The 24,417-nt window shown below is 33.2% G+C and overlaps 1 protein-coding gene across 2 annotated transcripts in view; it reads right to left on the minus strand.

Moving 5' to 3' along the window:
• Window positions 1-24,417, minus strand: part of CSMD1 (CUB and Sushi multiple domains 1) — a 1,065,169-nt gene that overhangs the window by 158,898 nt on the left and 881,854 nt on the right. For both annotated transcript variants that reach the window (XM_038133051.1, XM_038133050.1), the window contains exons 24-30: window positions 23,035-23,226; window positions 18,471-18,597; window positions 16,496-16,698; window positions 7,981-8,172; window positions 5,717-5,855; window positions 3,474-3,661; window positions 1,407-1,601 (exon numbers count right to left, since the gene is read on the minus strand). In XM_038133051.1, coding sequence (XP_037988979.1) covers window positions 1,407-1,601; window positions 3,474-3,661; window positions 5,717-5,855; window positions 7,981-8,172; window positions 16,496-16,698; window positions 18,471-18,597; window positions 23,035-23,226 — 1,236 coding nt within the window. The remainder of the gene's footprint in view (window positions 1-1,406; window positions 1,602-3,473; window positions 3,662-5,716; window positions 5,856-7,980; window positions 8,173-16,495; window positions 16,699-18,470; window positions 18,598-23,034; window positions 23,227-24,417) is intronic.

Raw genomic sequence — 24,417 nt, forward strand, 5'->3', positions numbered from 1 at the left:
CAGAATAACAGATTGTTGTAAGAAGTTATCTTACCCAATAATGAGGAAACCAATAATGAAATTATTTTTTAAATAAATAAATGGACAAATAAGGTTGTTAAAAAATAGCACAGTCATATTAATTTGCTTTTAAGCAATGAAGATGTCATTCCACTATAAGACACAAAGGAAATCAATGTTACTCTGCTGTGGGCATCTTGCATGTAGCAGAGTACAACATAACAGCTTCCTGGAAACTGACTCAGAGGAGAACCTACGGCCCAGGTGGACAACAATGTCATTGATCAGGGGCTGTGAAAGTACCTTGTTACCAACTCCTGGCTCTGCAGACCTGGCTCATGTGTTGTGCAGCTCTGCCTAGTGAGTGAGCTTGTGCTTTGGATATCCTTGGGTCTTAGCTCTTGTTGAGCAGACCTATTCTTTCTGTTCCCTGACAGGTCTTTAAAATCATGCTTGAAATATCTGCACAAGTTTGACTTCCTTTGCACAAAAAGGCAGCAATTAATACTACAAATCCATACATTCTCTTAGCTGCTTATATGAATTATTCAAAAATCCAGTGTAATGATAGAAGATGAGAAGTTTGATCTATCAGTAGGAAGAATAGGATTATGTGGCTAAGGTGAAACTCAAATATCACAAGAAATTAGTTCATGGCATGAATTTAAAATCTTCATTTTTTTTTCCTTCTCTTCTTGCTTTGAGGATATCAGCAACTATGCTACAAAGTCTGATTAGCACATGAAATTCTCAAGTCATGAACATAACATTGCAATGAAAGTGTATCACACTTAATTTAAAACAAATTCTAAACTTATGGAGTTATAGAAATATTTCATTCTAAATTGTGTTTTTCTATAATTAAAATCTAAAATTTAAAGGGAGATTATTTTTCAACATAAATAAATTAGTACTTTATGGACTTTATTAATTATTATATGTAACTTCTTTTAGGTTTGTTAAAATTGTTCCATATATATATATATACACAACACAAACACTGAAACAAGAAAAAGAGGATAAATTAGTTAGCCACAGTTCTGAGATTTTACTCTTATTTTTGCCTCAGTAACTATAATTCTTATTCCAAGGTGACAATTAATGCAGCATTGAGACGGTTGTGATAGCTATTCTAAATTATACTGGGTGTCTAAAGAATCTTATATATTACCTTGCAATCATTATCTAAACATGTGTTGATTTCACAGTTTAAAGAAATTTTTAAATACTTAATATATTATTGACTAAGCCATAGTCCAATATTCATCTTAATTCCTATTTTTTACTTTTTTTTTTTTTTTTTTTTTGCACAAGAAGTATGTGTAGAAATAGTGGAAATAGCCTTAGGGACTGAGAAATTGAACTCACTGGACAGACAAGGGAAATGGTAAGAAAACAGTACATACCATTACAAGACGGCAATGCTCTGTTCCAAGCCGGTTTTCCATCTGCACCAATTACACATGTTATAGTTGAAGGTTCAATAATCTTATATCCAGAATCACACTGGTAAGTAATAGTTGAACCAAGCTTAAAGTCTGTTCCAATTCTTGTACCGTTCATGATGTTTCCAGGATCAAAACAAGCTTCCCGTGGCTTTTCTGTTAAAACGAATTACAGTTAATCTAAATATACTTTCAATTTAAAAAAAAGGCAAAACAAACTATTCTCAAAGTTTTTTTTCAGATAGTTTAATTTATTCAACAGCTTATTAATATATTATTCTCGTTGAATCATTTATCATGGATGTTTGCTTAAGATTGATTATCTGGAAGAGGAAATTATAATGAAGCTGAAGCTGAATGACTCCAATAAAGTTTCATATTTAGTACTTAGAAGAAGAATGACCACTTCTAGAATCCACCACTTCTATATGTATATTTGTGACAAAAGGAAGACTAGGGAAAATGTGAGTCCTTTCCAGAAAGTAATGGGAGACCTGGTTATCCAGGACATGGAAAAGGCTGAGGTAGTCAACAACGAGGGAATGTAGTGATAGGACAAGGGAGAGGTAAACTGAAAGAGGGTAGGTTTAGTTAAATATAACAAAGTAATCCTTTACTATGAGGGTGGTGAGGCACTGCAAGAGGTTGCCCAGAGAAGTTTTGGATATGACCCCCCTGGAAGTGTTCAAGGTCAGGTTGGATGGGGCTTTGAGCAACCCAGTCTAGAGGAAGGTGTCCCTACCATGGCAGGGGGGTTGGAACTAGATGATCTTTAATTCTCTTCCAACTCAAAAGTGTTCTATAATTTTATACATTGTATATAAAGTACTAAATAATATACATCAGAAAAATATTAAATTATTAGGCAAAAATATACTGTCCATTGTGTACAATAACTTTTTAAAATACAGTATTCTGTTCTTGTATCTTTTATTTTTATCTTATTACAATTTCATTTAACTCTCAGTTGCATAGAGGAACCCATATCACACTATGCTGAGAGCAAAACACAGACACAGTGAAAATGCGTAAGCACATTTTCAATCGCCATCTTTATCTCTCTATCTCCTTCTGCTCAACATCTCATTTTCTTTCTTTGAAGGCCTTGCAGACTTCCTGGAACAAATTGTTTTCCATTTTTTGATATTTTGTTTAGATGGGGACAAATAGTCTAAGATTTCATTTATGGCAATATGACAATTACTTTGGGAAGAAGAACCTTGCACACATGGAGAATAATGCATTATGCTGGATGACAGATGAAGACTAAATATAAAAATGATTTAACAGTTCTTTTTCACTCTTTTTTATTTTATAGGTGTATTTTTTCTGTATTTCTTAGATCTTTTTGTTCTTCATTTTTAACATGTGTATTAATGTGGTTTGCTTCAATTGCCAAGATTAAGAAGCTGAGGCAGCATTCTGCTGCTGAAAAACAGCTTGATAAAACTCAGCAAAGATTATAATTAAGCCACTGACAACATCTGTGACTGGGAAAGAAACCAGCATTTTCAGTGATTGTCTGGCTTTAATAAACAGTCAGCATATCTCAGTCCCTATCTAGTAAGACACATCTTCTGCAAAAAAAAAAAAAAAAATGCAAACATGATCCAGTAGTATTAATTCAAAAATGCATTTGTAGATTGACAACAATGTGGAAAGGAAAATGTATTGGTATGTATTGACAAGAAAGAGGAAGTAGTCAGGTGGTCTTCTTGGGTAATAAAATTTCACTATTGTAAAACTTTTTTCTAAATGTTACTTTTGATGTGCATCTTCTACCTACTTTTTTTTTTTTTTCTGGAAGATGAAAATGTGCGTAAGCAATGTGAAAGAGATTTCATGAAACAGGATTTCTGTGTTCCTTCACATATTAATAGAAAATAGTTTTTAAAACATACATTGATGCGTAAAGGTATTTGGCAGTTCAGTTATGAGTACGTACAGAGAGAAACAGATTTGAGTCTCAAAAATTACTAAGTAATAAACATTTTCTTCCCTTTATTTAGACTACAATGAGAACAGTACCTTTATAGTCAATGGCAAATCCTGACATTCCAACAGAAGCATCGCTGCGAAAAGCCAGAAACAGACTGTTACCACTGCTCTCTATTCTTTCAGGAGCCTGTGAGCCTTGAAAACTGCCAATTAGAGGACTGTTGGAATCTTCTCCTTCATAAATATGTAGAAAATCATAACTGGGTTCCATATTGAAACTGAAAATAAAGGGAAAAATAATTAAGTCTTCGGGGTTTTTTTAATGAGTTAAACATTACTGTGACTGTAGTTGCCAATTTTCTGCCTAACACATTTCCTTCTCCAGAAATAAATGTCTTAAACATGATTTGCAGTTAAAAATTCACTGTGGAGTTCTTTTTATCATTGATATGAACACCATAAGCTTTCTAAAACCCATTATGAAAACTCTCCGACCTATCTTTAACACCTTTCTCAAGACCATGGAATCATGATTCAGAAAGGCTGCTTCTGACCAGAGGACCAAAGGAATGATCCAGAAAAGTAGCTTGAATTAAAAGTCCATCTTTTATTTGGCTAAACTGGATGACTAAATCCACCCATTACAAACACGTTTACCATTTTAGAAACAAGATGCTTTCATGGATAGACCATTATCTTGGAATTTGTCTTTGTTCTTATCCAGATAATATCAGACATGATAAACTAATGTGAATTGATATTAATTCTCACTAAACCATCTATGTTATACTTGATGGCATTTATATGTTTACAAAGAAATTATGACGATAATATGAATAGAATGTTTTTCAGAGGAATTTGAGGTGAGTTCAGGAGAGGTCCCTGTTCTCTGGAAGGTGGCCAATGTTACTGCAATTTACAAGGGTGCAAGAGAAGAACCAGGGAACTCCAGGCCTGTCTAGCTTCGGCTACTGAAAAGTGTGTGTATTACTGGACTGCAACCATTTAGAAAATTCACTGGAAGTATAGCATAAACAGAAAATTCCATTGTATTTCTCATATTGTACTCCTTACAATAATACTCACAAACAAATCTGAATGCTGAGTAACTGCAAATTTCCTTCATCTTTTTTGAAATGGAGCATTTGAGTCGAGTTTTTAGGCAATCCAAAGAAATATGCTGCTTACTACACCTATCATGTGACATCTTGAAGAGTGTAATTAGTGGAGAACTATTCTCATACACTGATGTCAAGAGATGAAAGACACATATAATTATCTTGCTTGCTGTGTCTGTGGATGAAAATGCAAATTTTTTTTTCATTTTTTGCTACTGTATTTTAAGTGTGATTTTAAACCTGAAAAAACAGAATTTCTTTAATTTTGATTATGCGATTTCAAGTACCTTAGGATTCCATTCTTTAATTTTGTGTCTATCAATAGCTTTTAGAAAATAAACTGCAGTCTGTAATTAAAGAATTTTTTTTAGTTTGGTGTTTGGTTGTTGTTGTTTTGGTGTTATGTTGCTTTTTTTTTTCACAGAAAGGGTACAAATATTATACAGCAAAATTCTCAACATGCCACCATCTCCTCCTAAAAGAATCACAACTGATCAACACTCCACTGAAGTCAACAACAATGTTACCATTCTCAGGTTTAAAATCACACTTAAAACACAGTATCAAAAAATGAAAAAAAAATTGCATTTTCATCCACAGACACAGCAAGCAAGATAATTATATGGGACTGATTCAATTAGAAATGACAAACAAAATGCATGAATATGACTATATCCCTGAACTTCAACTTGTAAAAATCAATGCAACACATACAGGTTGATTATGGAACACAGAGGAAATAATTAAAATTATGAAACAATATTATCTCAGTGTCTTTCATCTCTTGACTAAGTAGAACAATATTTTTTTTTCTGATCTATGCACTTTAACCAAAGTATATTTAGGCTGTATTTCTAAAAAACCTGAAAGAACTGACTTACAGATAGAATTTCCACTACACTTTCAGTCTCAACTATTAGTTGCAATAGCATAAATCAAGCACTTTTACAAATTATTATGGTCTTTAAAGGATTTTTTATTTGATATGTCAGAGAAAGTTTTGTTTTTCAGGAACATTGGATAGAAAATGTACCATACAGCCATATATTTTTCTTTTACATTATTTGGAATTGATGATATAGCACATATTAGATATATGCTCCAGGATGTGGACAGAGAATTTAATTAGAAGCCTTAAGAAAATATAAATATTGCCATTTTTAGATTTTACATTTTAAACCCTTTAAAACAAAGGCATTCATAGAGAAATGGTACCTTTTGAATATCAAGGCAATGACAAAGTCAGGGTTTACTTTTATTCTCCAGTCACATTCTTTCCCAGGAGGATAAGGCTGTGGATAGTTAGGCGATAAAATAACTCCTGCTGGGCCTGTCAGGTTTCCTCCACATGCAGCTGTCACAAAGTAAAAAGAAATAGGAATATAGTCACATGTTACATTCACAAGCACATACTAGCTTTTAAGTAGAAGAAAATTACTTCTACATTTACCAAAATTAATATTTTTTAAATACAGAACTTTCCCACTGCCTGTTAGCAAAAAAAAAATTTCTATTTTCCTCAAAAAAAGTGATCTCTTTTCATATTCAAAAACTGTAAAGGAAGAAATTTTTCTTAAGAAATAAAAACATGAAGTTAAATAGGAAGTCCTATTTGTATATTTTTGGTATTAATCCTGTCTCTATCATGCTGAAAATTTCTTATGTACTGAAAGTACTTGAAAATCTGGGAAAGCTCAATAGTAGGACTCAGGTTGCAGTTTCTATTGACCAAAGATATAGCAGAAACCAATTTGATTCACTTAGTAAAAGATATTACCCAAATCAAAAATCAAATACATTCATTTTGTTACCATCAGTTGGACTTTTAAACAGATAAGAAATCCTATTCTCATAGATGATAATCACATCTACAAAGTCTAACAAAAGTACATCTAACTAAAAAATGAAGTAGTCAAGACAGGCTGCATCTACATTATCAAGTCAATTAAACTCAGAGAAACACATTTATACTGCAAAACAGTTGGTATTAAGGATTTGAAATCTACACTAAAGATTTTAAAGAGATTTCTTCTCAGGCCATTCCATTTACAAGTCAACATACTAAAGTAAGGACTTTATGAAAATTTTAAAATGACATATAATTGCTTTACAGAACTCTTAAGGTTTCTGCTATTGTCATGTCTACACTAAAGATTACTTTAATCTGCTTTTTCCTTCAAAGTCACCTTGAGTATATGGAAGAATAACAGTAATTATGTATATATTTTTTTACCCAAAGGGATTCTCTTTTTCTTTCTGTCTTATTTCCTTCTTTCTTTTAGGTTTGTTTTGTTGAAGTTTTATACTAGATTGTAAAGAAACATGGAGTGATTACAATTGGTATCTAAAATAAAAACATTAATCTTCTCGATTTAGATCCTATATATATTATTTTAATTTTTTCGGTAGATATTTACTTTGTGAATGATCCCAATATATTTAGTAAGCATTTTCATACTGCTTTGTACACTGCACATAAGGTATCCAGAAGGTAGTATGCAGATTATGTACTTCTCCAATTCTGTTACATGACATGGAGTCAGAGAAACTATCCTTGAATCCTTAATAGTATTTTTACTTCAGAGAAACAGAGGGATTGCAGTTGTTTAAGGGCATGCTGTTAAGGACATGCTATTTTGGAAAGTGTCTGTCCAAAATGCCTTGTAGAAAGAAAAAGCATTATGTTTATTCCAGTGATATTGTATCTCGAATTTAGGATTGCTAAAGTAAGTCTTCATTTAATTAAAAATCAGTAGGCAACAAAATAACAAGCATTAAAAAAATTACTATGCCTAGTAGAAAAAATTTGCAGATGTTGATGACTCCTATAAAACCTACATTAATGACCTTAAAAATACAATTCTGCAAAACTTCTAAGCCCGTAATTATTGTCTACTGGCAAGAACCTCAGGGAAACCTTTACATAATCTAACTCAATGGATCCATCCTCTTCTGATGCTATGGAAATATGTCTACTTTCTTTCAACAGCATTGTCACTTGGATCCCCTCCTCTGCATCTACTTTTTCCAATAAGTATGCATCTTCCAATGTATTGCACAGGATGGGTATTTAATCTCTAAGATAACTCAGAAATATGTATATACATATTATAAATAAATATAATTATTTTTAGAATAAATAATGTATCACAGTTTATGTAACCAAACTATTATATAAAAGAACATTTTAATGAAACCATTTCAACATGAATTTTTTATACAAATCAACACTTCTGTTTACTTATTTCTATTAGATTTCATAATTTTAAAACTTGTATGAAGCTTTAAGAATAAAGTAAGAAAATCATACCCAAAAAATACTGTTAATCAAGAGAACAAGACTGACATTTTCTGTAAGTACAAAATAACTGAACTCTGCAGATATCATCACTCCAGCATGAGCACCAAATGCCCAGTAATTGGACAAGAAATCTGATCTTTATTAGTCCTAAATGGAGACTAATATCTCATCTCAATACCTATGCATGTTGGGGGATCAGGTTGCCAAAAGAACCGGTTATTCAGTTGCACACACGTAATTTTAGCCTGTCCTTGCAGCTGATAGCCCGGGTCACACTGGAAGGTGGTGGTGTCTCCAGGTTCCCTGCTGTCTCCATATCTACTGCCATTCTGTGGTGTCCCAGGATCATTACAAGTTGATGCAATGGAAGCTGCAAGGGATGATGAAAGAGAAGACGTAAGGTATAGATACTTACACCGCATAATCAAATGCACAACAATTACAACCAGAGGCAATATTATTTACTTTTCAGGTAATGCAGGAAGGCATTTTGTTTCTTTACCTTCACAAAAATCTGCCCACTGAGATACATCATGATTATGTTGACTTCCTGCCAGTGTCTTTAGTATAAAATATGGACTGATTTTGTCCAGTTAGCACATCAAAAGAACTAATAACTCCTTTTCTCTCTTTAATATTCTGGTTATCAAAACAATTTTGATACCTTTTGCACAATAGGGTAAGTATCATGTTATAAATAATATTGTTATATAGTCCTGCTATCCTGTAGCATGCAAATCCTCCTTACCCATCTGGATACATCAAACAGCAGTTTATGGAGCCCTGAAGTTTTCATTTCAGGGGCAAGAAACAACTTTCTTAGAGATAATTTAAACTGAACCTTAGCAAAATACCTCACTTATGATCAGTCTTCAGTAGCTGGATATGGATTTTGCTTTCTAAAAGACTGAATTATTTAAAAAGCAATGTTAAACTAAGCAGAGCAATCAGTACAACTTTATTCAAATAATCACTCAGAAAGTGGATACCCAGATCCACATATAGATTTCTGGAAGATGCCTGGTCTCTTCTGGCTTTGGGTTCTCTTCTACTGGCTTCAGGTATTGACATCCTGAGTTACAATAAACTTTGCAGTCTTCCATAGAAAAGAAGACTCATAGGAGTCTTCTTTCCATAGGAAAGATGTCTCAAGACATCTCTTGAGACTAATGTCCCTACTGAATTGCACAGTTTCCTTGATCAGTCCTTACTCAAACATCTTTTTCGAAGAACTGACTACAACTGTTAACAAAAACCAAAATAGGAAGTCATAAATCCAGTTATGTCACAGTTGCCATGAATGGTATTGGTGTTTACCACCAGTGTACAACCTTCCTGTCCATAATAATTTATTTTCTGAATTAACAGTTGCATCTACTCCTTCTGTCCACACCAAAAGAGTACACCACTATAAGAAACAACAAGAGCAGCTAAACGTTTGCCAACTTGAAACAACTACCAGGTTGTACAACTGGAAAACATTTTAGATTTTTTTTTTCTCCCTGCGTTGTAAATTTTCAGAAGAGAGAAAGGTTGGGGGGAAAAAAAAAGAGTAAAATAAGAAACAATCAACAACTCTTACCATGGTTTTATGCATGTCTGAGTCAATGGGTGGTCACAGATAAATCACAAAAATTGTAAAACATCTTCATGGGAGAATTCATGGATTATTATAATTAACATTTAGAAACACTTAGAAACACAGAAACTTTGTTTGACATTTTATTATTAATAGTTTTTTGTTCTTGTTTCCATTTCAAAACAATAGATCTCATACTTTGGATCGTTCCTATATGTAAATGAAGTAAAAAACATGGTAAGTTTTTAACTGTGGTAGACTTTTTTCCACTAGGAATTAAAGTAATAGCTGTCACTACTAATGAGTACTGTGTAAGGATTCCCCAGGCACTACTCTGACAACTTACGTGACACTCCATAGCAGTGCAGTTTACTAAAAGTATGTTTGGCCACAAGGGAATGAAAGCATGGTCACAACCTCAGAGAAGTGGTTCCTGATTTGACAGACAACAGCAGCCCTGAACAATGGATTGCTCTAGTGCATATCTTTTAAAGACTTGCAATTCTTCCAAATAAATGAGCACAAGCCAATCTCTGTTATTAATTGCTGTTTTTCTAACTTATCTCGGAATAGATTAATTTTCTTCTTAAAAGGTTATACTATATAATATCTCAGCAAACAACACTTTCCCCATTTTAACTGTGTCAAATATCCATCAATTAGAAAGGACTGATGCCTTCTAATGTTAATTTCACTGTTAACCTCCATTTCTCATATACAAAGTTCTAAATTTTAAAAAATTATCACAGATATTTATTAAACACCAAAATATTCTTTACACTTTTGGTCTTGCAGCCTCAGAAGTTATTTTATGTATTTAAAACCAACAACCTTTTTATTGTGCCAAATACACTTGATCCTAATTAAATAGAGCACCAAACATTTAAGCACTGATGTGCATCTAGTAAAGTGAACATTTAGACAGACTGTCAACTTTTTAACTTGCTTCCTTTCCAAGTTGTTTTACTTCTCAAGAATCCCAAGAGATTCTGTAACTGCATGAAAATTACAAGTCTGATATTTCTTCATTTGTTATTTTGCAAATATCTGACGGGTATAGAGGTCATATGCATTTATAAGTAATCCAGAAATTAAAAAACACCAGCTTTCTGTCACTGCTCTTCTTTTATAACATTTAACAAGTAAAACATACACACTGTAAAGCAAGGAAAGCAAAAACTACTTTTTAGGCTCAAGGATGCAAAATCAAACTAAATTACATAGATGGACTTTTAAAAAAATTACTGAGAAAAATTAGGTTCCTAAAATGGGATAGCCAGGAGACAAGATGTGAATGTCAGTAAGCCGGAAAATAAGTAATTGCTGCTTCTCAGCTCTTGCATATGTGCTCTAAGCCTTAAGCCTAGATGATACTCAGTGGGTTATAGAGTAATTCTCTGTACAGATTTTCCATTTCTTAATGTCTCATCTGCTCAGAGGAGAACAAGCTTCTGTGTACATTTAGGATGGAACTCAGAGGTAAGTTCCAGAAGAACAGACAGCCGAGAAAACCACAGACTGCCAAGGATTTCTCAGACCTCCATATGTAGACAGCCACTGTGCTAAGCCTCCCTGATTCTAATTTAAGAATCTTTCACAATCAAATTTTAGATTTTATTTTCTATTTGGTCCTCAAACTATATTTCAAAGTTGATTTAAAATTGAACTGAAAATCAATAGGAGACTGCTTTCGAGAATATGATTCTGTATTTGTAGGTATGTAGACCTGCAAGCAAAATGTTAGATTTTTACTTAATTTATCCTTTACTCTTTTTTTATTTTTTACATAATTTTTAGTTGGTATTCTCTTGTACCTTAAGGAAATAAAAACATCACCTTCATCCCTATAATTTTCACTATGCTTGTGGTAAAAATCATATAAGCCATTTGCTGTAGTGTTGTGCTACAGACACCATTTTATTTCTAGTCCACAAGGTTATAAAAATGATTTAGACTTCCAGGCTTTTAAATTGCACACACTTCCCCTGTTTAGTGCATTATGTTTGCATAACAATAAGCTTGAAAAGGAATTTTGCTTATCAAAGCTGAGACATTCATGGATTTGCAGTGATTTCAGACTAACATTGTGAAACAAGGAACAGTGGTTTTTCTCCAAAAAGCAATTCAAATAACATATGTAAATGTACAGACTAAGTACTGCGCAAATTAGCATCAACAACATATTTTAATGGCATGTATTGTCCAAGAATGTAAAGAAAAAAGAAAACCAAATGCCAGTGCAGCGTCTTTATTAAAGTCTGGAGTACAAAACTTGTAAGTTTAGAGTTAACCACCAAACTAATCTACAAGATTCATTTTCCCTTAGTTCCACAGAAACCAAATGAAGAACTGCTATGCTCTATGAGGCTGAGGATGCCTTCCCCAGGCCATGCATGGATTAGATGATGGATAGGAGTGCAATGACAGTTTCATTACCATGTTTTCATCACCATGTTATTGTGAACATGAAATGCAACATTTATCAGACAGCAAAAGACACTGAACTGTGAAACTATTAGGTTACAGACTTGAAAAGGGTTGAATTCTTGTGTCTTGTGTCCTTCTATTTTTTGTTTTAACAAGGAATGTCTTAATGGATTTCCTTTTTATTGAACTCAATTTATTTAGTTAGTAAGACAGATACGTGATTCTGCATTATTCATTGTAAATCTCTTTAAAATATATTTTTGTGCTAGCCCCCTTTCCCCAAAAATTTAATTGTGAATCAATCTGGAACAATTGCATGATGAATACTAGCAGTGAAGGTTCTGTCATGGAAATACTTATACTACTTCAGTGTGGCAACTTAGGCCATTAAGCAAGTGATTAAAAGATATTTCAACAGTAAAGGAATAATTTTCAAGAAAACAGTACTCCAAGATAGGTGACACAGTTACTGTAAAAGTTGCTGCTACCAAATAAATGATGAAATGGAATTGCAAAGCTAGACAAAAGTAGAAATCCTTGCTGAAGCAGATTTTCATATTAAGCCCACTGCCATCAGGAAAAACCAAATAGGTGATAGTAAAGTTTTTGCCAGAGGAAATAAGTTGTCAACTGATGTGTCAACATCTGACAGAATAATTTCCAAATAATTGTTGTAATTACAATTAGTATAAGTTGCTTACTTGTATTGTCATAATTGGTGACTTGTGTTGTTAAGTTAAAAAATTAGGCATCTTTAGTCGTCACTGCTTATCTCTGTATATACTTCAAGAGCAAAATTTTAAAATATTGAAAAAATAAGCAAACACCAGAAAAATCAAAAGTGGACTAAACCAACTATACAAATGCCTTGGTGTTGTATCTTTGCTTTTAATAATATGAGTGCCCAAAATTCTTCTAATAAGACAGAAATATTAAAATAAATCAAGAAAAAGTGTTTTGCTGCTTAATTAACATCTTGACAGTTGTTTTATACTAACAAAAAGCCAAATCACATCCTTGCTTATATGACAGCAGAGATAGGCACATTTTTAATTAAATTGTATGCTTACATAATACCATAACTAGGAGAAATTAGCAATACTGCAGAACCAGAGATAGGCATAGAAAATTTACGTAGATATGTCTGACTCTAGAAAAGACAGATATCTTCTTTTGTTTTTTTTTTAATTTTTAGAAGAGTGTAAATAAAATCCTTTGATATATCATTTGACTTGAGGACCAAAATCTATAAAATCACCTAAAGAACTATAAATTAATCATTTAGTTGAAGAAAAAGATACAATTCTCTTAAGTTACAACAGCTGAGAATTTAGCTGAAGAAAAAAAGGATAGACTGTAAGGGTAAAACTAATATTAGGTATTTTAAAACTAAAGTCATTAGAGCCTGTAAGAATGACAATATGACTAGAAACTCCCAGTGCTGATCCTATCATTTGTCACTTCTATTGTTTTTGCTAAATATCAACTAAAAAAAATTATACAGTTAGAAATAAAAATTCTCAATAAAATAAATTCCAGGTCAATGGAAGCAATAGACCCCTTATCATAGGATCCAAGTGCTTTCAGAAGTCTAGAGTAGATGGAGATGAAATATTCAGGGCAAGATTGATCTACTTCAACGTAGGTGACTAGTCTCATTTCAGATGCCTTTTCATATCCAAGATATCAGCACAGGACTGGAAGATAGGAGAGAGGACTTATGGATGGTTGTGTAACCTTCTGCAGTGGCAGATGGAGACTAGCCAGGATACTTTATGGCATCTCAAAGGAATCTAGACACCTCTGAAAAGGAAGATAGGATTCATTTAATCTGCCCTTAAATATTCAAAAGTTTGAAAGTTACAATTAATGTATCTAGACCTGTAGTTGATAAGAAGAAAAAGGCAACATCAGATGGATATTTATCCCATTTACCTTAGATAATTAAGATAGAGTTAAGCTAGGTTAGGTAGCACTTTTTAATGGTCAACTTATGAAAAAAGTTTTTGCTGCCAGTAATCTTATTTGTAATAAAGAAGCCAAAAATCAAATCTGCCCATACCCATACCCTTTTGCCAGAAAGAGTTGGTGGAGACCTCCCTGACTTGTAATACACAGCTTAAATGTATTTATTCCCCAGAGTAAAGGTCCGGTTTGCATACTGAACTTCTTTTTTTTTTTTTTTTTTTGTCCTTTTATGCACAACTAAACAATAATTAGGTTTTAATGAAAAGCATTAGACTGATTACAATTAACATAATCACTCTTGTCAGTTCAGGTCCTCATGTTCTACATGCTGAGCCGAGTGGGCAAGACAGAGCACTTTAACATTCAAACATTTTGCAAAATTCAGCCAATTATATTTTTTTCATTAAAAAAATAGCTCTAATTACATTTACAATCAGCAGTAAGTAATTTATAGGTGATATTTTCTAATCTACCTGACATTACCCTTTCACAGTGCCCCTTTTTTAGTCAGACACAGTTATGACGTTCTAGAGTATAAAGAACAGAGAGTAATTAGCACATTCACAGCACAGTGAAACAAATTCTCCAGATGAAAATTAGCACTTTAATGTTTTGTCTTTGCTCATTTGGCCTGATATTTTGAAATATAAATCCTTCATCTGATCCCATAAAGGGCTCTTCATGGATGCAGACATTCATTCCAATTGCACAATCCAGTACAGAAGCTGTATTACTAAAGGTTTCCCAATTCTGTGCAGTTCTGAACCTGAAATTTACTTCTTCAGTTATATTTAAGAGTTAAATGAAATAGTCATTAATAGATGCAACACTCAAAAATCCTACACATGACACAAAGACAAAAAACTTCACAAATTACCTTCACAGAACTTGTAACAAAATGTCTACATCTTCTGCAATTGCCAAAAAAAAAGTTTCAGCAATTCAGAAATCTTTTATTTAGGGTTAAAAGCTACTAAAGTACTGAAATGTCAATGTTCTATGCAGCTTTGTTATAAACTGCCTGACAGTTTGAACACATGATGAATACTAAAGCATGTAAAGATTGCCACTTAGCAATAGATTAATTACTTTAAATCCTTTACAGGTCAAGGCTACAGTTGTCTTCTCATTGCCTCAAGAAGATTAAATATACTAGACTGATTTTTAGATTAAATAACTAAACATTTACTTTAACATATTCCTTAAATCTTATTTTTTACTCCTTACAATTAAAAAATTAGTAACACATTCCACTTGTCAAGCAGAGTGAATGAAACTATTTTCCCTATACTTGAGCTCTCAGTTCTTCAGCACTAACTCATATTAATTCCAGTAAAACATACTCTGCAACTGTCAGCACGATCACTCAGTGCGCCCATCAGATATTACACTAGGACAAGAAAATCAGTTATTCTGTCTCATAACTTTCAATTGTCTTCTACTTGCTCTGAGTGCCACTAAAGTTCAAGGAATGGTTGATAAACCAAACTGCTTAAATATTTGTTCTTTCAAAACTGGGGCATAAAGTTATTTTCATATAATACAACCTTACATGTGTTTGCTAATCCTGACAAAAAAAAACCAAAACCCACTTACTTCCAAAAATGTAACATTTCCCTTGTTTTTCAAAAAAAAAAAAAAACCAATGAAAAGCAGCATATTATATAGCACACAGGTGAGAAACCTTAGAAACATTTATTCTGCCTTTTGTCTTTAATTCATATGACATACTTTTAACTAGTTTTTTTAAGGCTGATGAAAGTGTTTGGGGGAGGCAGATTCAGCATTCAGAAAAATACAGGAAAATTAAGTAAATAGGTAAATGCAAAATGCATTAGAGACTTAGAGACTAGGAAAACCCCAAGTTTACATCTCCATGCAATTAATAATGACTGAAAGCTGATTACGACCCCTTACTTCTGAATGATGTCATCTATGGATGATATGGATTAATGTGTGTAAATACTTCTACTCACACACGTTAATTCATAATTTTCCTATATCTTGATAAGAAATACATACATTATATCTAGGCATATAAGGATGCAAAGACAAATAGACATTCTCCTGTGTTCTAGCCCATCTTGAGGTCAAAATAACATAGAAAAACTCCACATAACCAGTTTTAAAATATTGTTCTCTTGTACAATATTGATCATACCTTCACTAAACAGATAAGCTTTCACTTTATACCTAAATATCAATTAGATTAGTTTAATAGTAAATTTTTAAGTGTTTTTCAATTTGGTAAAGTGTCTTGTATTTATCTTAATCATACAAAGAATGTTTAGGTCGTAAAAATCATGCATCATGTAGCCAATGTTTTGAAAAAAAAATCCAACCAACATAAACAGTAAACATGAAATAATACATTGTTAGGTAATACTGGTGGGAGTATTTAAGATTACTGGAGCAGAAGAATAGTTCTGTATGTACAGACCCATTTTGACTTGTTAAGTAATGCTAATTAGATAATACTAAGTATGTGGTTGCTGTGGAAAACAAGGAATAAAAAACTTAAAACATTCAAAGTAAATCCAAAAATTCACCCTAGTTGTAGCCATTTGCATAAATACATAACGTAATTAAAATAATATAATTTATCTTCTTCTAAAGACTGAGGAAGTAGCAAAAGAGTTGAGAAAGAATTAATAACTATAGGAATAATGTATATCAATACGAAATTATTATACTGGGGAGAAGAAAAATATTTACATACTTGAAAACTGAATGGAGAAGCCTGATTTGCTGATGAAGAAATCACTGTCAAATTGTAATGTTAACGAGTTGAAAGTGCTGTGAATATCTTCTGGAAGAGCCGAGCCACTCCACTCTTTGAGAAGTATGCTGCTCTCAACAGGCCCATCCCATACCTTCAAGATGTCATGAGCAACCTCAGTATCAAAAACAATAAAATGCAGACTGCAAAGAAAAAGTAAAAATACTGTGCATTACTTGTTAAACACAATTACATGAAACTCCAAGCAATCATTCCCAAACTGTAGTTTTACAATGCTGTTTAGGATTGAAAAACACCTGGTAATCCAGCAGAGTTATGTTTTTTTCTTGTTGAACAAGTTGATCTTGTAAGAGTCATGCAGTTCTGTTTTATAAATGTTTGAATGACAGAAAATGCCATTACAGGGCTCAAGTCCTCAAGATTTATAAGTCTATAAATTACCTTATTTTTATGTTAAATATTTTAAGGTATGCAAACTATGATTTCATCAAAGATTTAGTCTTTTTATTCAAACGGAGATAGTGAGAATGCTGTTTTGCTTGAATTATATGCAACTAAAAAAATGTAGCAGCTACTGGACAGTAGAACACATAGCACAAGAAGTCCTGTCAGCATAACATTTCCTTTCCTATGCAAAAAAAGGGAAAAATATAATAGATTGGCTTTTTGCTAAAATTCATAAAATATAAAATTGTATTATAACAAAATAATCTGTATTTCTCTTCAGGTGAAGAATTTTTTTTTTTTTTTTTTAATGTTCAGGAATGTTATCTTGTAAGTCAAAATATCTGCATTGTCTCTAAGTTGTGAATGTTTACATTCTTAATGCTGAAGAACTCTAATAGGTAAATATCAAAATATCTCTTTTTTTGTTTCAAATAGTTGTGTGTTGATATTTCTTCATCTTATTAGTCCTTTACTGGAAATCATTAATTTGAAAATTGTTATTTAAACAAAAATGATGCAGTGGAATAATCTATGATGGTGTAAATTCAATATTTGAAAAGGGGGAAAAACCTCCCACTGAATAATTTGTCATTTAATTAAATTGTTTTGTCTGTGAGTCCCTTTCAAATCAGAATATTCTGTCATTATGTTTGTCTTCCAGAGCAACACATACTAAAGGCCTGCTCCTGAAGAGGTGGCTGGCAATCACCTACTGATAGGAAGTAGAGAATAAATCTTTTGTTTTCTTCTGCTTCCACACATGGACCTTTGCTTTTGTTTTATTAAACTGAGTTTATTTTCCTAAGTTTATTTTCTCATGTTATTTTCTCCCTTCTCCATTCTGCTGAGGAGGGATAATGTCAACCCACTAAAGGCTTTTTCAGGGCCCAGTGTGGGTCTTGAGATAACATTAGTTCTGTATGAAGGTTCTATAGCAATGGTAGTAACTAAGTGTCAAGTTCCCATGCAGGTCACAGAGTTTGTTGGTTTCACTGATTAACTCTTCATTTTGCTGAATATGGGAACACGGTAATTCAAATTATGGGTCTGTGCTTTGCCCTGGCACTGATGGCCTTGCTGTGCTGGCAGAGCTATCTTATGGAGAGGATGAGGGAATGCAATATTCTTGTTCTACTTGTGATTCATGAGAATTGTTTTATTATACAGATTTCTGAGGTTTGTGTTCACCCTTATTATGTAAGCTGTTTAATACTACTAATTAACATATTCTGGTGTTTGTTTGTGGAATTTGGTGTTGTCCTAGTGCAAAAGACAACTTTTGGGTGAGGCAATACTCAAATGTGCCTTGAATGCTGCTTATCTTGCCCCATATCCAAGGACTTTACTCCTGAACAGGCAAGCAACCTCGAAAATTGATGCAACACCTTATAGAAGGATACCTGGACTATGCCAGTGAAAACCAGCAGCTTAGGTAGAAAAATATGAGAATGACAAAAAATTTATAACACACTGAATTCTGCAATAAATATTGAAATTAAGCATGTACCTTATTGTCTTTCCTGGATCTGCTTCAATAATCCAAGTGCAATGAAGGTTGTTGTCATATGGTGCTGGGTAACCTGGGGACAAAATGCGCCCCGATGTAGCAGCATGAATTCGACCACCACACTCAGCTGCAAAATAAGGAAGCAATTTCTAATGGGACCATTATAATTGGCACTTCCATTTTCCATCCATTCCACATCTCTGTGTTTTCTAAGAAGTTAACAGAAGGACCTAATACTTCTAAAGTAGTAGACATACATACAAACCAGGCCATGTACATAAGTTAAAAATTAACACAATGATCTCACTCCTACCTTGTTATAAAGAAATAAACCATGAAACTGTGATTAGGTTACTTAACTGACCAGACAGGTTCAATGTGTACTGAGACTACAAAAGCACAATTTTAGCATTAGCAAGAATGAAAAATGTTTCAGAAATTTCCCATCTAACATGCTTAGCTTTTCTAGTAATAAATGCTTGAATTCAAACTTTGCAGCATTGAATTTTATAATTAAAATAGCTTTCTGTTTTGATGTAACGTAAAAATGATTTTAGTGTAATGCTTTCAAGTGACTTCTATGAAGTTTCAGATTCAATTTCAACAAAAAGCAGTAGGTATTGCCTAGCAATTTCCTTCAGTATTTAAAAATTTAAGTGCCATATGCTTGCAGATCAAGAGTGTAAATCAGACAGCTACAATTTGATAGTATGTGACATCTGGATTAAAACACTTTTACTATCAATGCTGTTATTGTGGAGAGACCAATGACAATGCTAAGCATCCATAATCAAATGATTCTTATGTTGCTTGTTTAGGGTGTCACGCTGTTGTCTCGCCAGTATAAAGACACATCCTGATGAAAGAGAACTGTGTAACAGCAGTCATTGCCACTGAACTAAAAAAGGTCAGTGATTCTTCAGCAAAGTGATGTACCTGAATTTCTACAACATTTATAGTGTTGCCTTAGAAGTTATTAAAAAAAATCCTATCATGGGGCTTCATTCAAGCACAGCTGTACAGCAAGCATAGTAAGACAGAGATGATGGAAAAAACATGGCAGTTGGACCAAATAATCTATCAGCAATACTCCTAACAAATACAATTCTTTTTACATGCCACCAAACCACTGCTCACAACCAAGTTGCTACCGTGAGGGAAAATCACCATAGAGGAAATAAGGTGACTGATTTACTCATTTATCCTGCTGGTTTGATCCTTCAAAACACTACATTCTATATACAGAAGAACCACAGCAGTAAGAAACTGAAGTACAAAATTTCTTCAAACGTAACCCTCCTCTATGATTTCAATTAATTTCCATTATACAAGAAAGTTTGGATTGCAATAATCACTGTGGTAGATAACTACAGACAAGAAATTACTGATACAGTACTGTGTTTACCAAAGAACTAAATTTAACTCAATAAACTCAAAATTTAAACTCAAACTTATTGACATAACTGATTTAAAATTCTGAGAAGGCTCATTTAGGAAAAGAATACATCATAAAATTTGGGATGATGTATCATGTATTTCATATTTTTTTTTAAATCTATTTGAGGAGTAGATCAAAAGTAAACTTTCATAAGTAATTATAAAAATAATTCAGAAATTTATATTCCAATATGCATAAATAAGCACACTGTAAAATCAGCACTTCAAAGAATATACTATATAAACACTTATACTATAAATAATGGAAGTGACTTCAATGTTTCTGGAAGCTTCTAGAGGAGGAATTAAAATAATTCACTGGCTTTCTTCATTAAGGTTTAGAACATAGAAAAAAAATGAAAATGAATGCTAGGATATAACAGTTTATTGCTAAATATATATAACAGTTTATCGCTAAATATTAGTAAGTGTAGAATGTGTGGAATATGTCTATGCATATGCTTGATTTTTTTGTGAATGAGACTGAAATGATAGTGAATACAAAGGAGAATATAAATGCCACCGAGAAGAACAGCAAATAGCAAAAGCTGATCTAGCCTACGAGAAAAAAAAATGCATCTCCACAAACAAAGATTTTTAGAAAATGTTTCTAAGAAAGAAAATAATGTTGGGAACTTCATGACAACTTCAGAAAAAGGATTAAAAGTAAATCATTCACATCAATGTAGGAAAAGATAAAACTGTGATAACATAAGATAAAACTGATGGAAGAATAGATCTTATAAGTCTAAAGAGGGAGGGAAACAAGACTGAAATAATCTGCTGATATATAACTGAATTTTCAGGGAGCTTCATGGCAAGATTTCCTGTGCACAGAACAGTCAAAACAGTATTTAATAATTTAAATACTTAATGAAGATTGCAGACTGTAAAAGACTGTTTAGAAGGAAACACTTCTAGAAGATTTTAAGAGAGAACAGTGAACATTTGATTTCTTCGAGAACTAATTAATGGTCCAGAAGAGATTAAAACTAGGAATGAAAAGAGGTAGTTTATACAGAACTTATGCAATCCCAAAATTTTATTTTAAGGAGAGGAACAAGGACAGTATTTAAAAATATATGTAGAGAAATAAAAGCACATGGAAAGATATGTTTTGGTTGACCACACAGAGAAGAAGACCAAAATCTCTCTCAGAATACCAAAACAAAACTGATTATTCTATTGATTGAGGGACATAATTTCACTTAGAGATGAAACAAGATTCTCAACATATTCTGGCACAAATTATTTCAAAAGACTGGAAATAAAATATAGAAAGCAAATCTAGTATGCAAGGTACAAAATCAAAGTACAAAGACAAAAAAAAAAAAAGAAGAAAAAAGATAGAGTGAAAATCTTAAGTGAAATATAGAATCTTAACAGCATATTGGTATGAAGAAACTGGAAATACAGGTGGAAATATGTGAATAGAAGGAGCATTACATAGTAGGAATACACTAATAATCGAAATAAAGTCAGAGTGAAAAAACAAACATATAGGTCAAAAAGTATTTTAAAGAAGGACCATGAAAGCTGTTCTACTGGAGCAAAGATGGCAATTTTCTTTAGATTTGCTTGATCCTGGATTCCCTAGCTTCCTGCAGGTCAGATTGGAATATACAGCCTTTTTTTGTTTTTAATTACCACTATTTCTATTGTTATATGTTAAAAGTTTTAACATCCCATATATAGATTAGAAGACAAATCTTCATACAAATAAACGGAAATTGGTAGATGGTTGGATTTAATCACCTAATAGACTTGAAACCAACAAGTATTTTAGAGCTGATTCTAAGTCTTGGTAGAGAACACAGGAACAAAAAATATTGCAGAAAATGACCTTAGAGAAATGACATCATTTAAATTACATGGAGAAATAGGCAATGGTAGAACTAATTATGGGTCTTCTCTACAAAAGGGTAAACTTGGAGGAAAAGGAAGCTAACCAATTAAACTGAGGAGCATGAGGACTTGAATGCATAAAGATCCTGGAAAAGTCTTTAAATCAAAAGTGGATAGTTGTTTTGACCTCTCATATATATAGAAGAAAACCTACAGATAAAATTCTAGAATCAAGTGGGGAAAATAACCTCTACTTAAACAGCAGAAATGTTGTTCACTGATGGTTTCCTGGCACTTACCTTCAGCTTAAGCTGAACATTTGAAAGGAAGTGAGTTTGCTCTTTCATAGATTGCCTGTTTGTGAACGTGTTCAGCAGGAGAGAGGTTCTGGAATGGAGAACGTAGCCCCCAAAATGGGAGAAAGGCAATAAGCAGAGATCCTGTAGGTGAGGTGAGTTCTGAGAGCAGGTGGTAACCTGCCAGCAGCAGGCAGCAGAGGCAACAACTAAGTATCAGAGGACACACAGAAGGAAAGACTCATGGGAACTCCATATGAAAATTGAAGTCAGGAAGTCACTGGCAATTGCTGGACTGGAAAGCAAAACTAGAGGATGCAAACTGCCTAGTAAAGGTACAATGGATAACAGCTATACTGGTGTTCATTTATTCTGCATGTTGGCTAGTAATTCTCTGTTTAACATTTACATTGGTTGTAACGAAGGAAAGTTTTAGGCATTTGAAGATGCGGTATTTCCAGGGAAGGTCTACCTCCAGGCTTTGACAGATGGGGTATCTGAGCACAGCAACAAGTACTCCAGAGCACACGGATAAAAAAAATACAGCAGTGTGTGATGAAGCTTAGAAAAAAAGTTTATAGGAATGAGGTGCTGAAAAATATCTGATGAAAATAGATAAGGGAAAAAGGCCCACAACCTTATTTGCTTTATGATGGGGCTTTCTTAGTTTATGAAGTGTTTAGACAATACCACTGCCTGTGATAGTATATCAGACTCAGTGACCCAGGGCTACATTGGAACAGTAGTCTTCCATCAAAGGCTGCTCCATAGAAAAAAGTTTTTTCCAGTAGTTTCATAACATTAACAGCAAGCCAGCTTTTTTTGGAGATGTTAAACTTCCATGTCCATATTAAATCTTTACTTGAAATTTAAAATATATTTGCACTATTATCAATCATCTCATGAAGTGTACAAAGACAGAATATTTGGGTTTTTTCTTGAACAACCAGACCAATCATACAGAACACTGTCACAATCTGTATTACCTATGCAAGTAGGCAAAGGTTTGTCCCAAACTCTTCGATCTCCACTTAAGCAGGTCATAATACTACTACCATGCATTGTATAGCCAGGATTACAGCTGTATAAAATGACAGTATCAATAAAATGTCCTTCATCTCGTATCTTGTAACCATAATTTGGTATGCCAGGATCTTCACACTTTACTAGGTCAAAACCTGCAAGTAGAAATGGGGAAAGAAAAAAAGACATGGACATATAAATACCAAGTATATATAATAACAATGAATTTGATTCTGATGCAAATTATATTATCATGATTCAATGACTTTAGATGGATTCATAGTGACCAAAGATAAATGGTAAATAATTTGGGTAAATCAGAAACTGAAAGACCAGGGACTAATTATTAACTTGATATGTGATTATGACATTTGCTTATTGAAGAAAGCATCTTATCTATATTATTCTAAAATAGATTGGTGAGGAATTAATTAATTTATACCACTTCTATACCATTTCATTCTTTTTTATTCAATGGGAAGGAAATAATAATACTGGTTTTGGCACCAGGTAGCAGCTTCACCTCCTCACCTAATCTCCATAATGAGGTCAAGAGACCAGAGTGGTAACTCAGGAAGCATGTGCAAGGGCTACTTCATCCATCCTAGTCTCAATATAGCATGGCTTCAGTTTCATCTCTGCTGAAAGGAAGTATTCCCACACTCATTTTCAATTTGCCTTCTCCTTTCTGGCCTATTAACATGCTGAGTGGGATAAATACCTCCGCTATGATCCATGGAACAAGCAGATCTGCTCGTAACATCTACAACTCGTTCCACATTTTATGCATTACTCTCTTGATTGTCTTCATACAGCATTGCTAAAATGTAAATATGCATTCTATATCTCTTCTTTTGCCTTCAGTTCCTGTTCCTGGAATAATGTAAAGAGTGGTTCCAAATTCATCTTTTTTAACTCCAAATTCTTCTTCATGGTCGATTCTTCTTTATTGCTGCCATATCCCCAAACCAAAGAAGTAATTCTGACTCCACAAATATTTTCTATTTTGCTGTCCTTATTTTATTGAACAGCTTATATAAGTGGTTATGAAGCAGGCTGTTGGTCTTCAGCTCTTTGTTTTCAGTGCATTCTCTACATGAGGTTGCTCAGGGAAACTATGGATACCCCTTCCCTGGAAGTGCTCAAGGCCATGCTGGATGTGGCTTTGAATAACCAGTTCTAGTAGAAGGTGTCCTTGCTCATATGTAAGGCCCCAAGAAATCTGATTTTTGAGACTTTTAAAAGGGCGTACAGTTGTTCATGTACTCTGAGTTAGATGCATGGGAGAAATACTAACAAGATACCCAAGCAGTGAAAATAACAAAAAAAGCTTTTACTGGCACCTT

This window comes from Motacilla alba, chromosome 3 (genome assembly GCF_015832195.1).
Source record: "Motacilla alba alba isolate MOTALB_02 chromosome 3, Motacilla_alba_V1.0_pri, whole genome shotgun sequence".
NCBI lineage: Eukaryota > Metazoa > Chordata > Aves > Passeriformes > Motacillidae > Motacilla > Motacilla alba.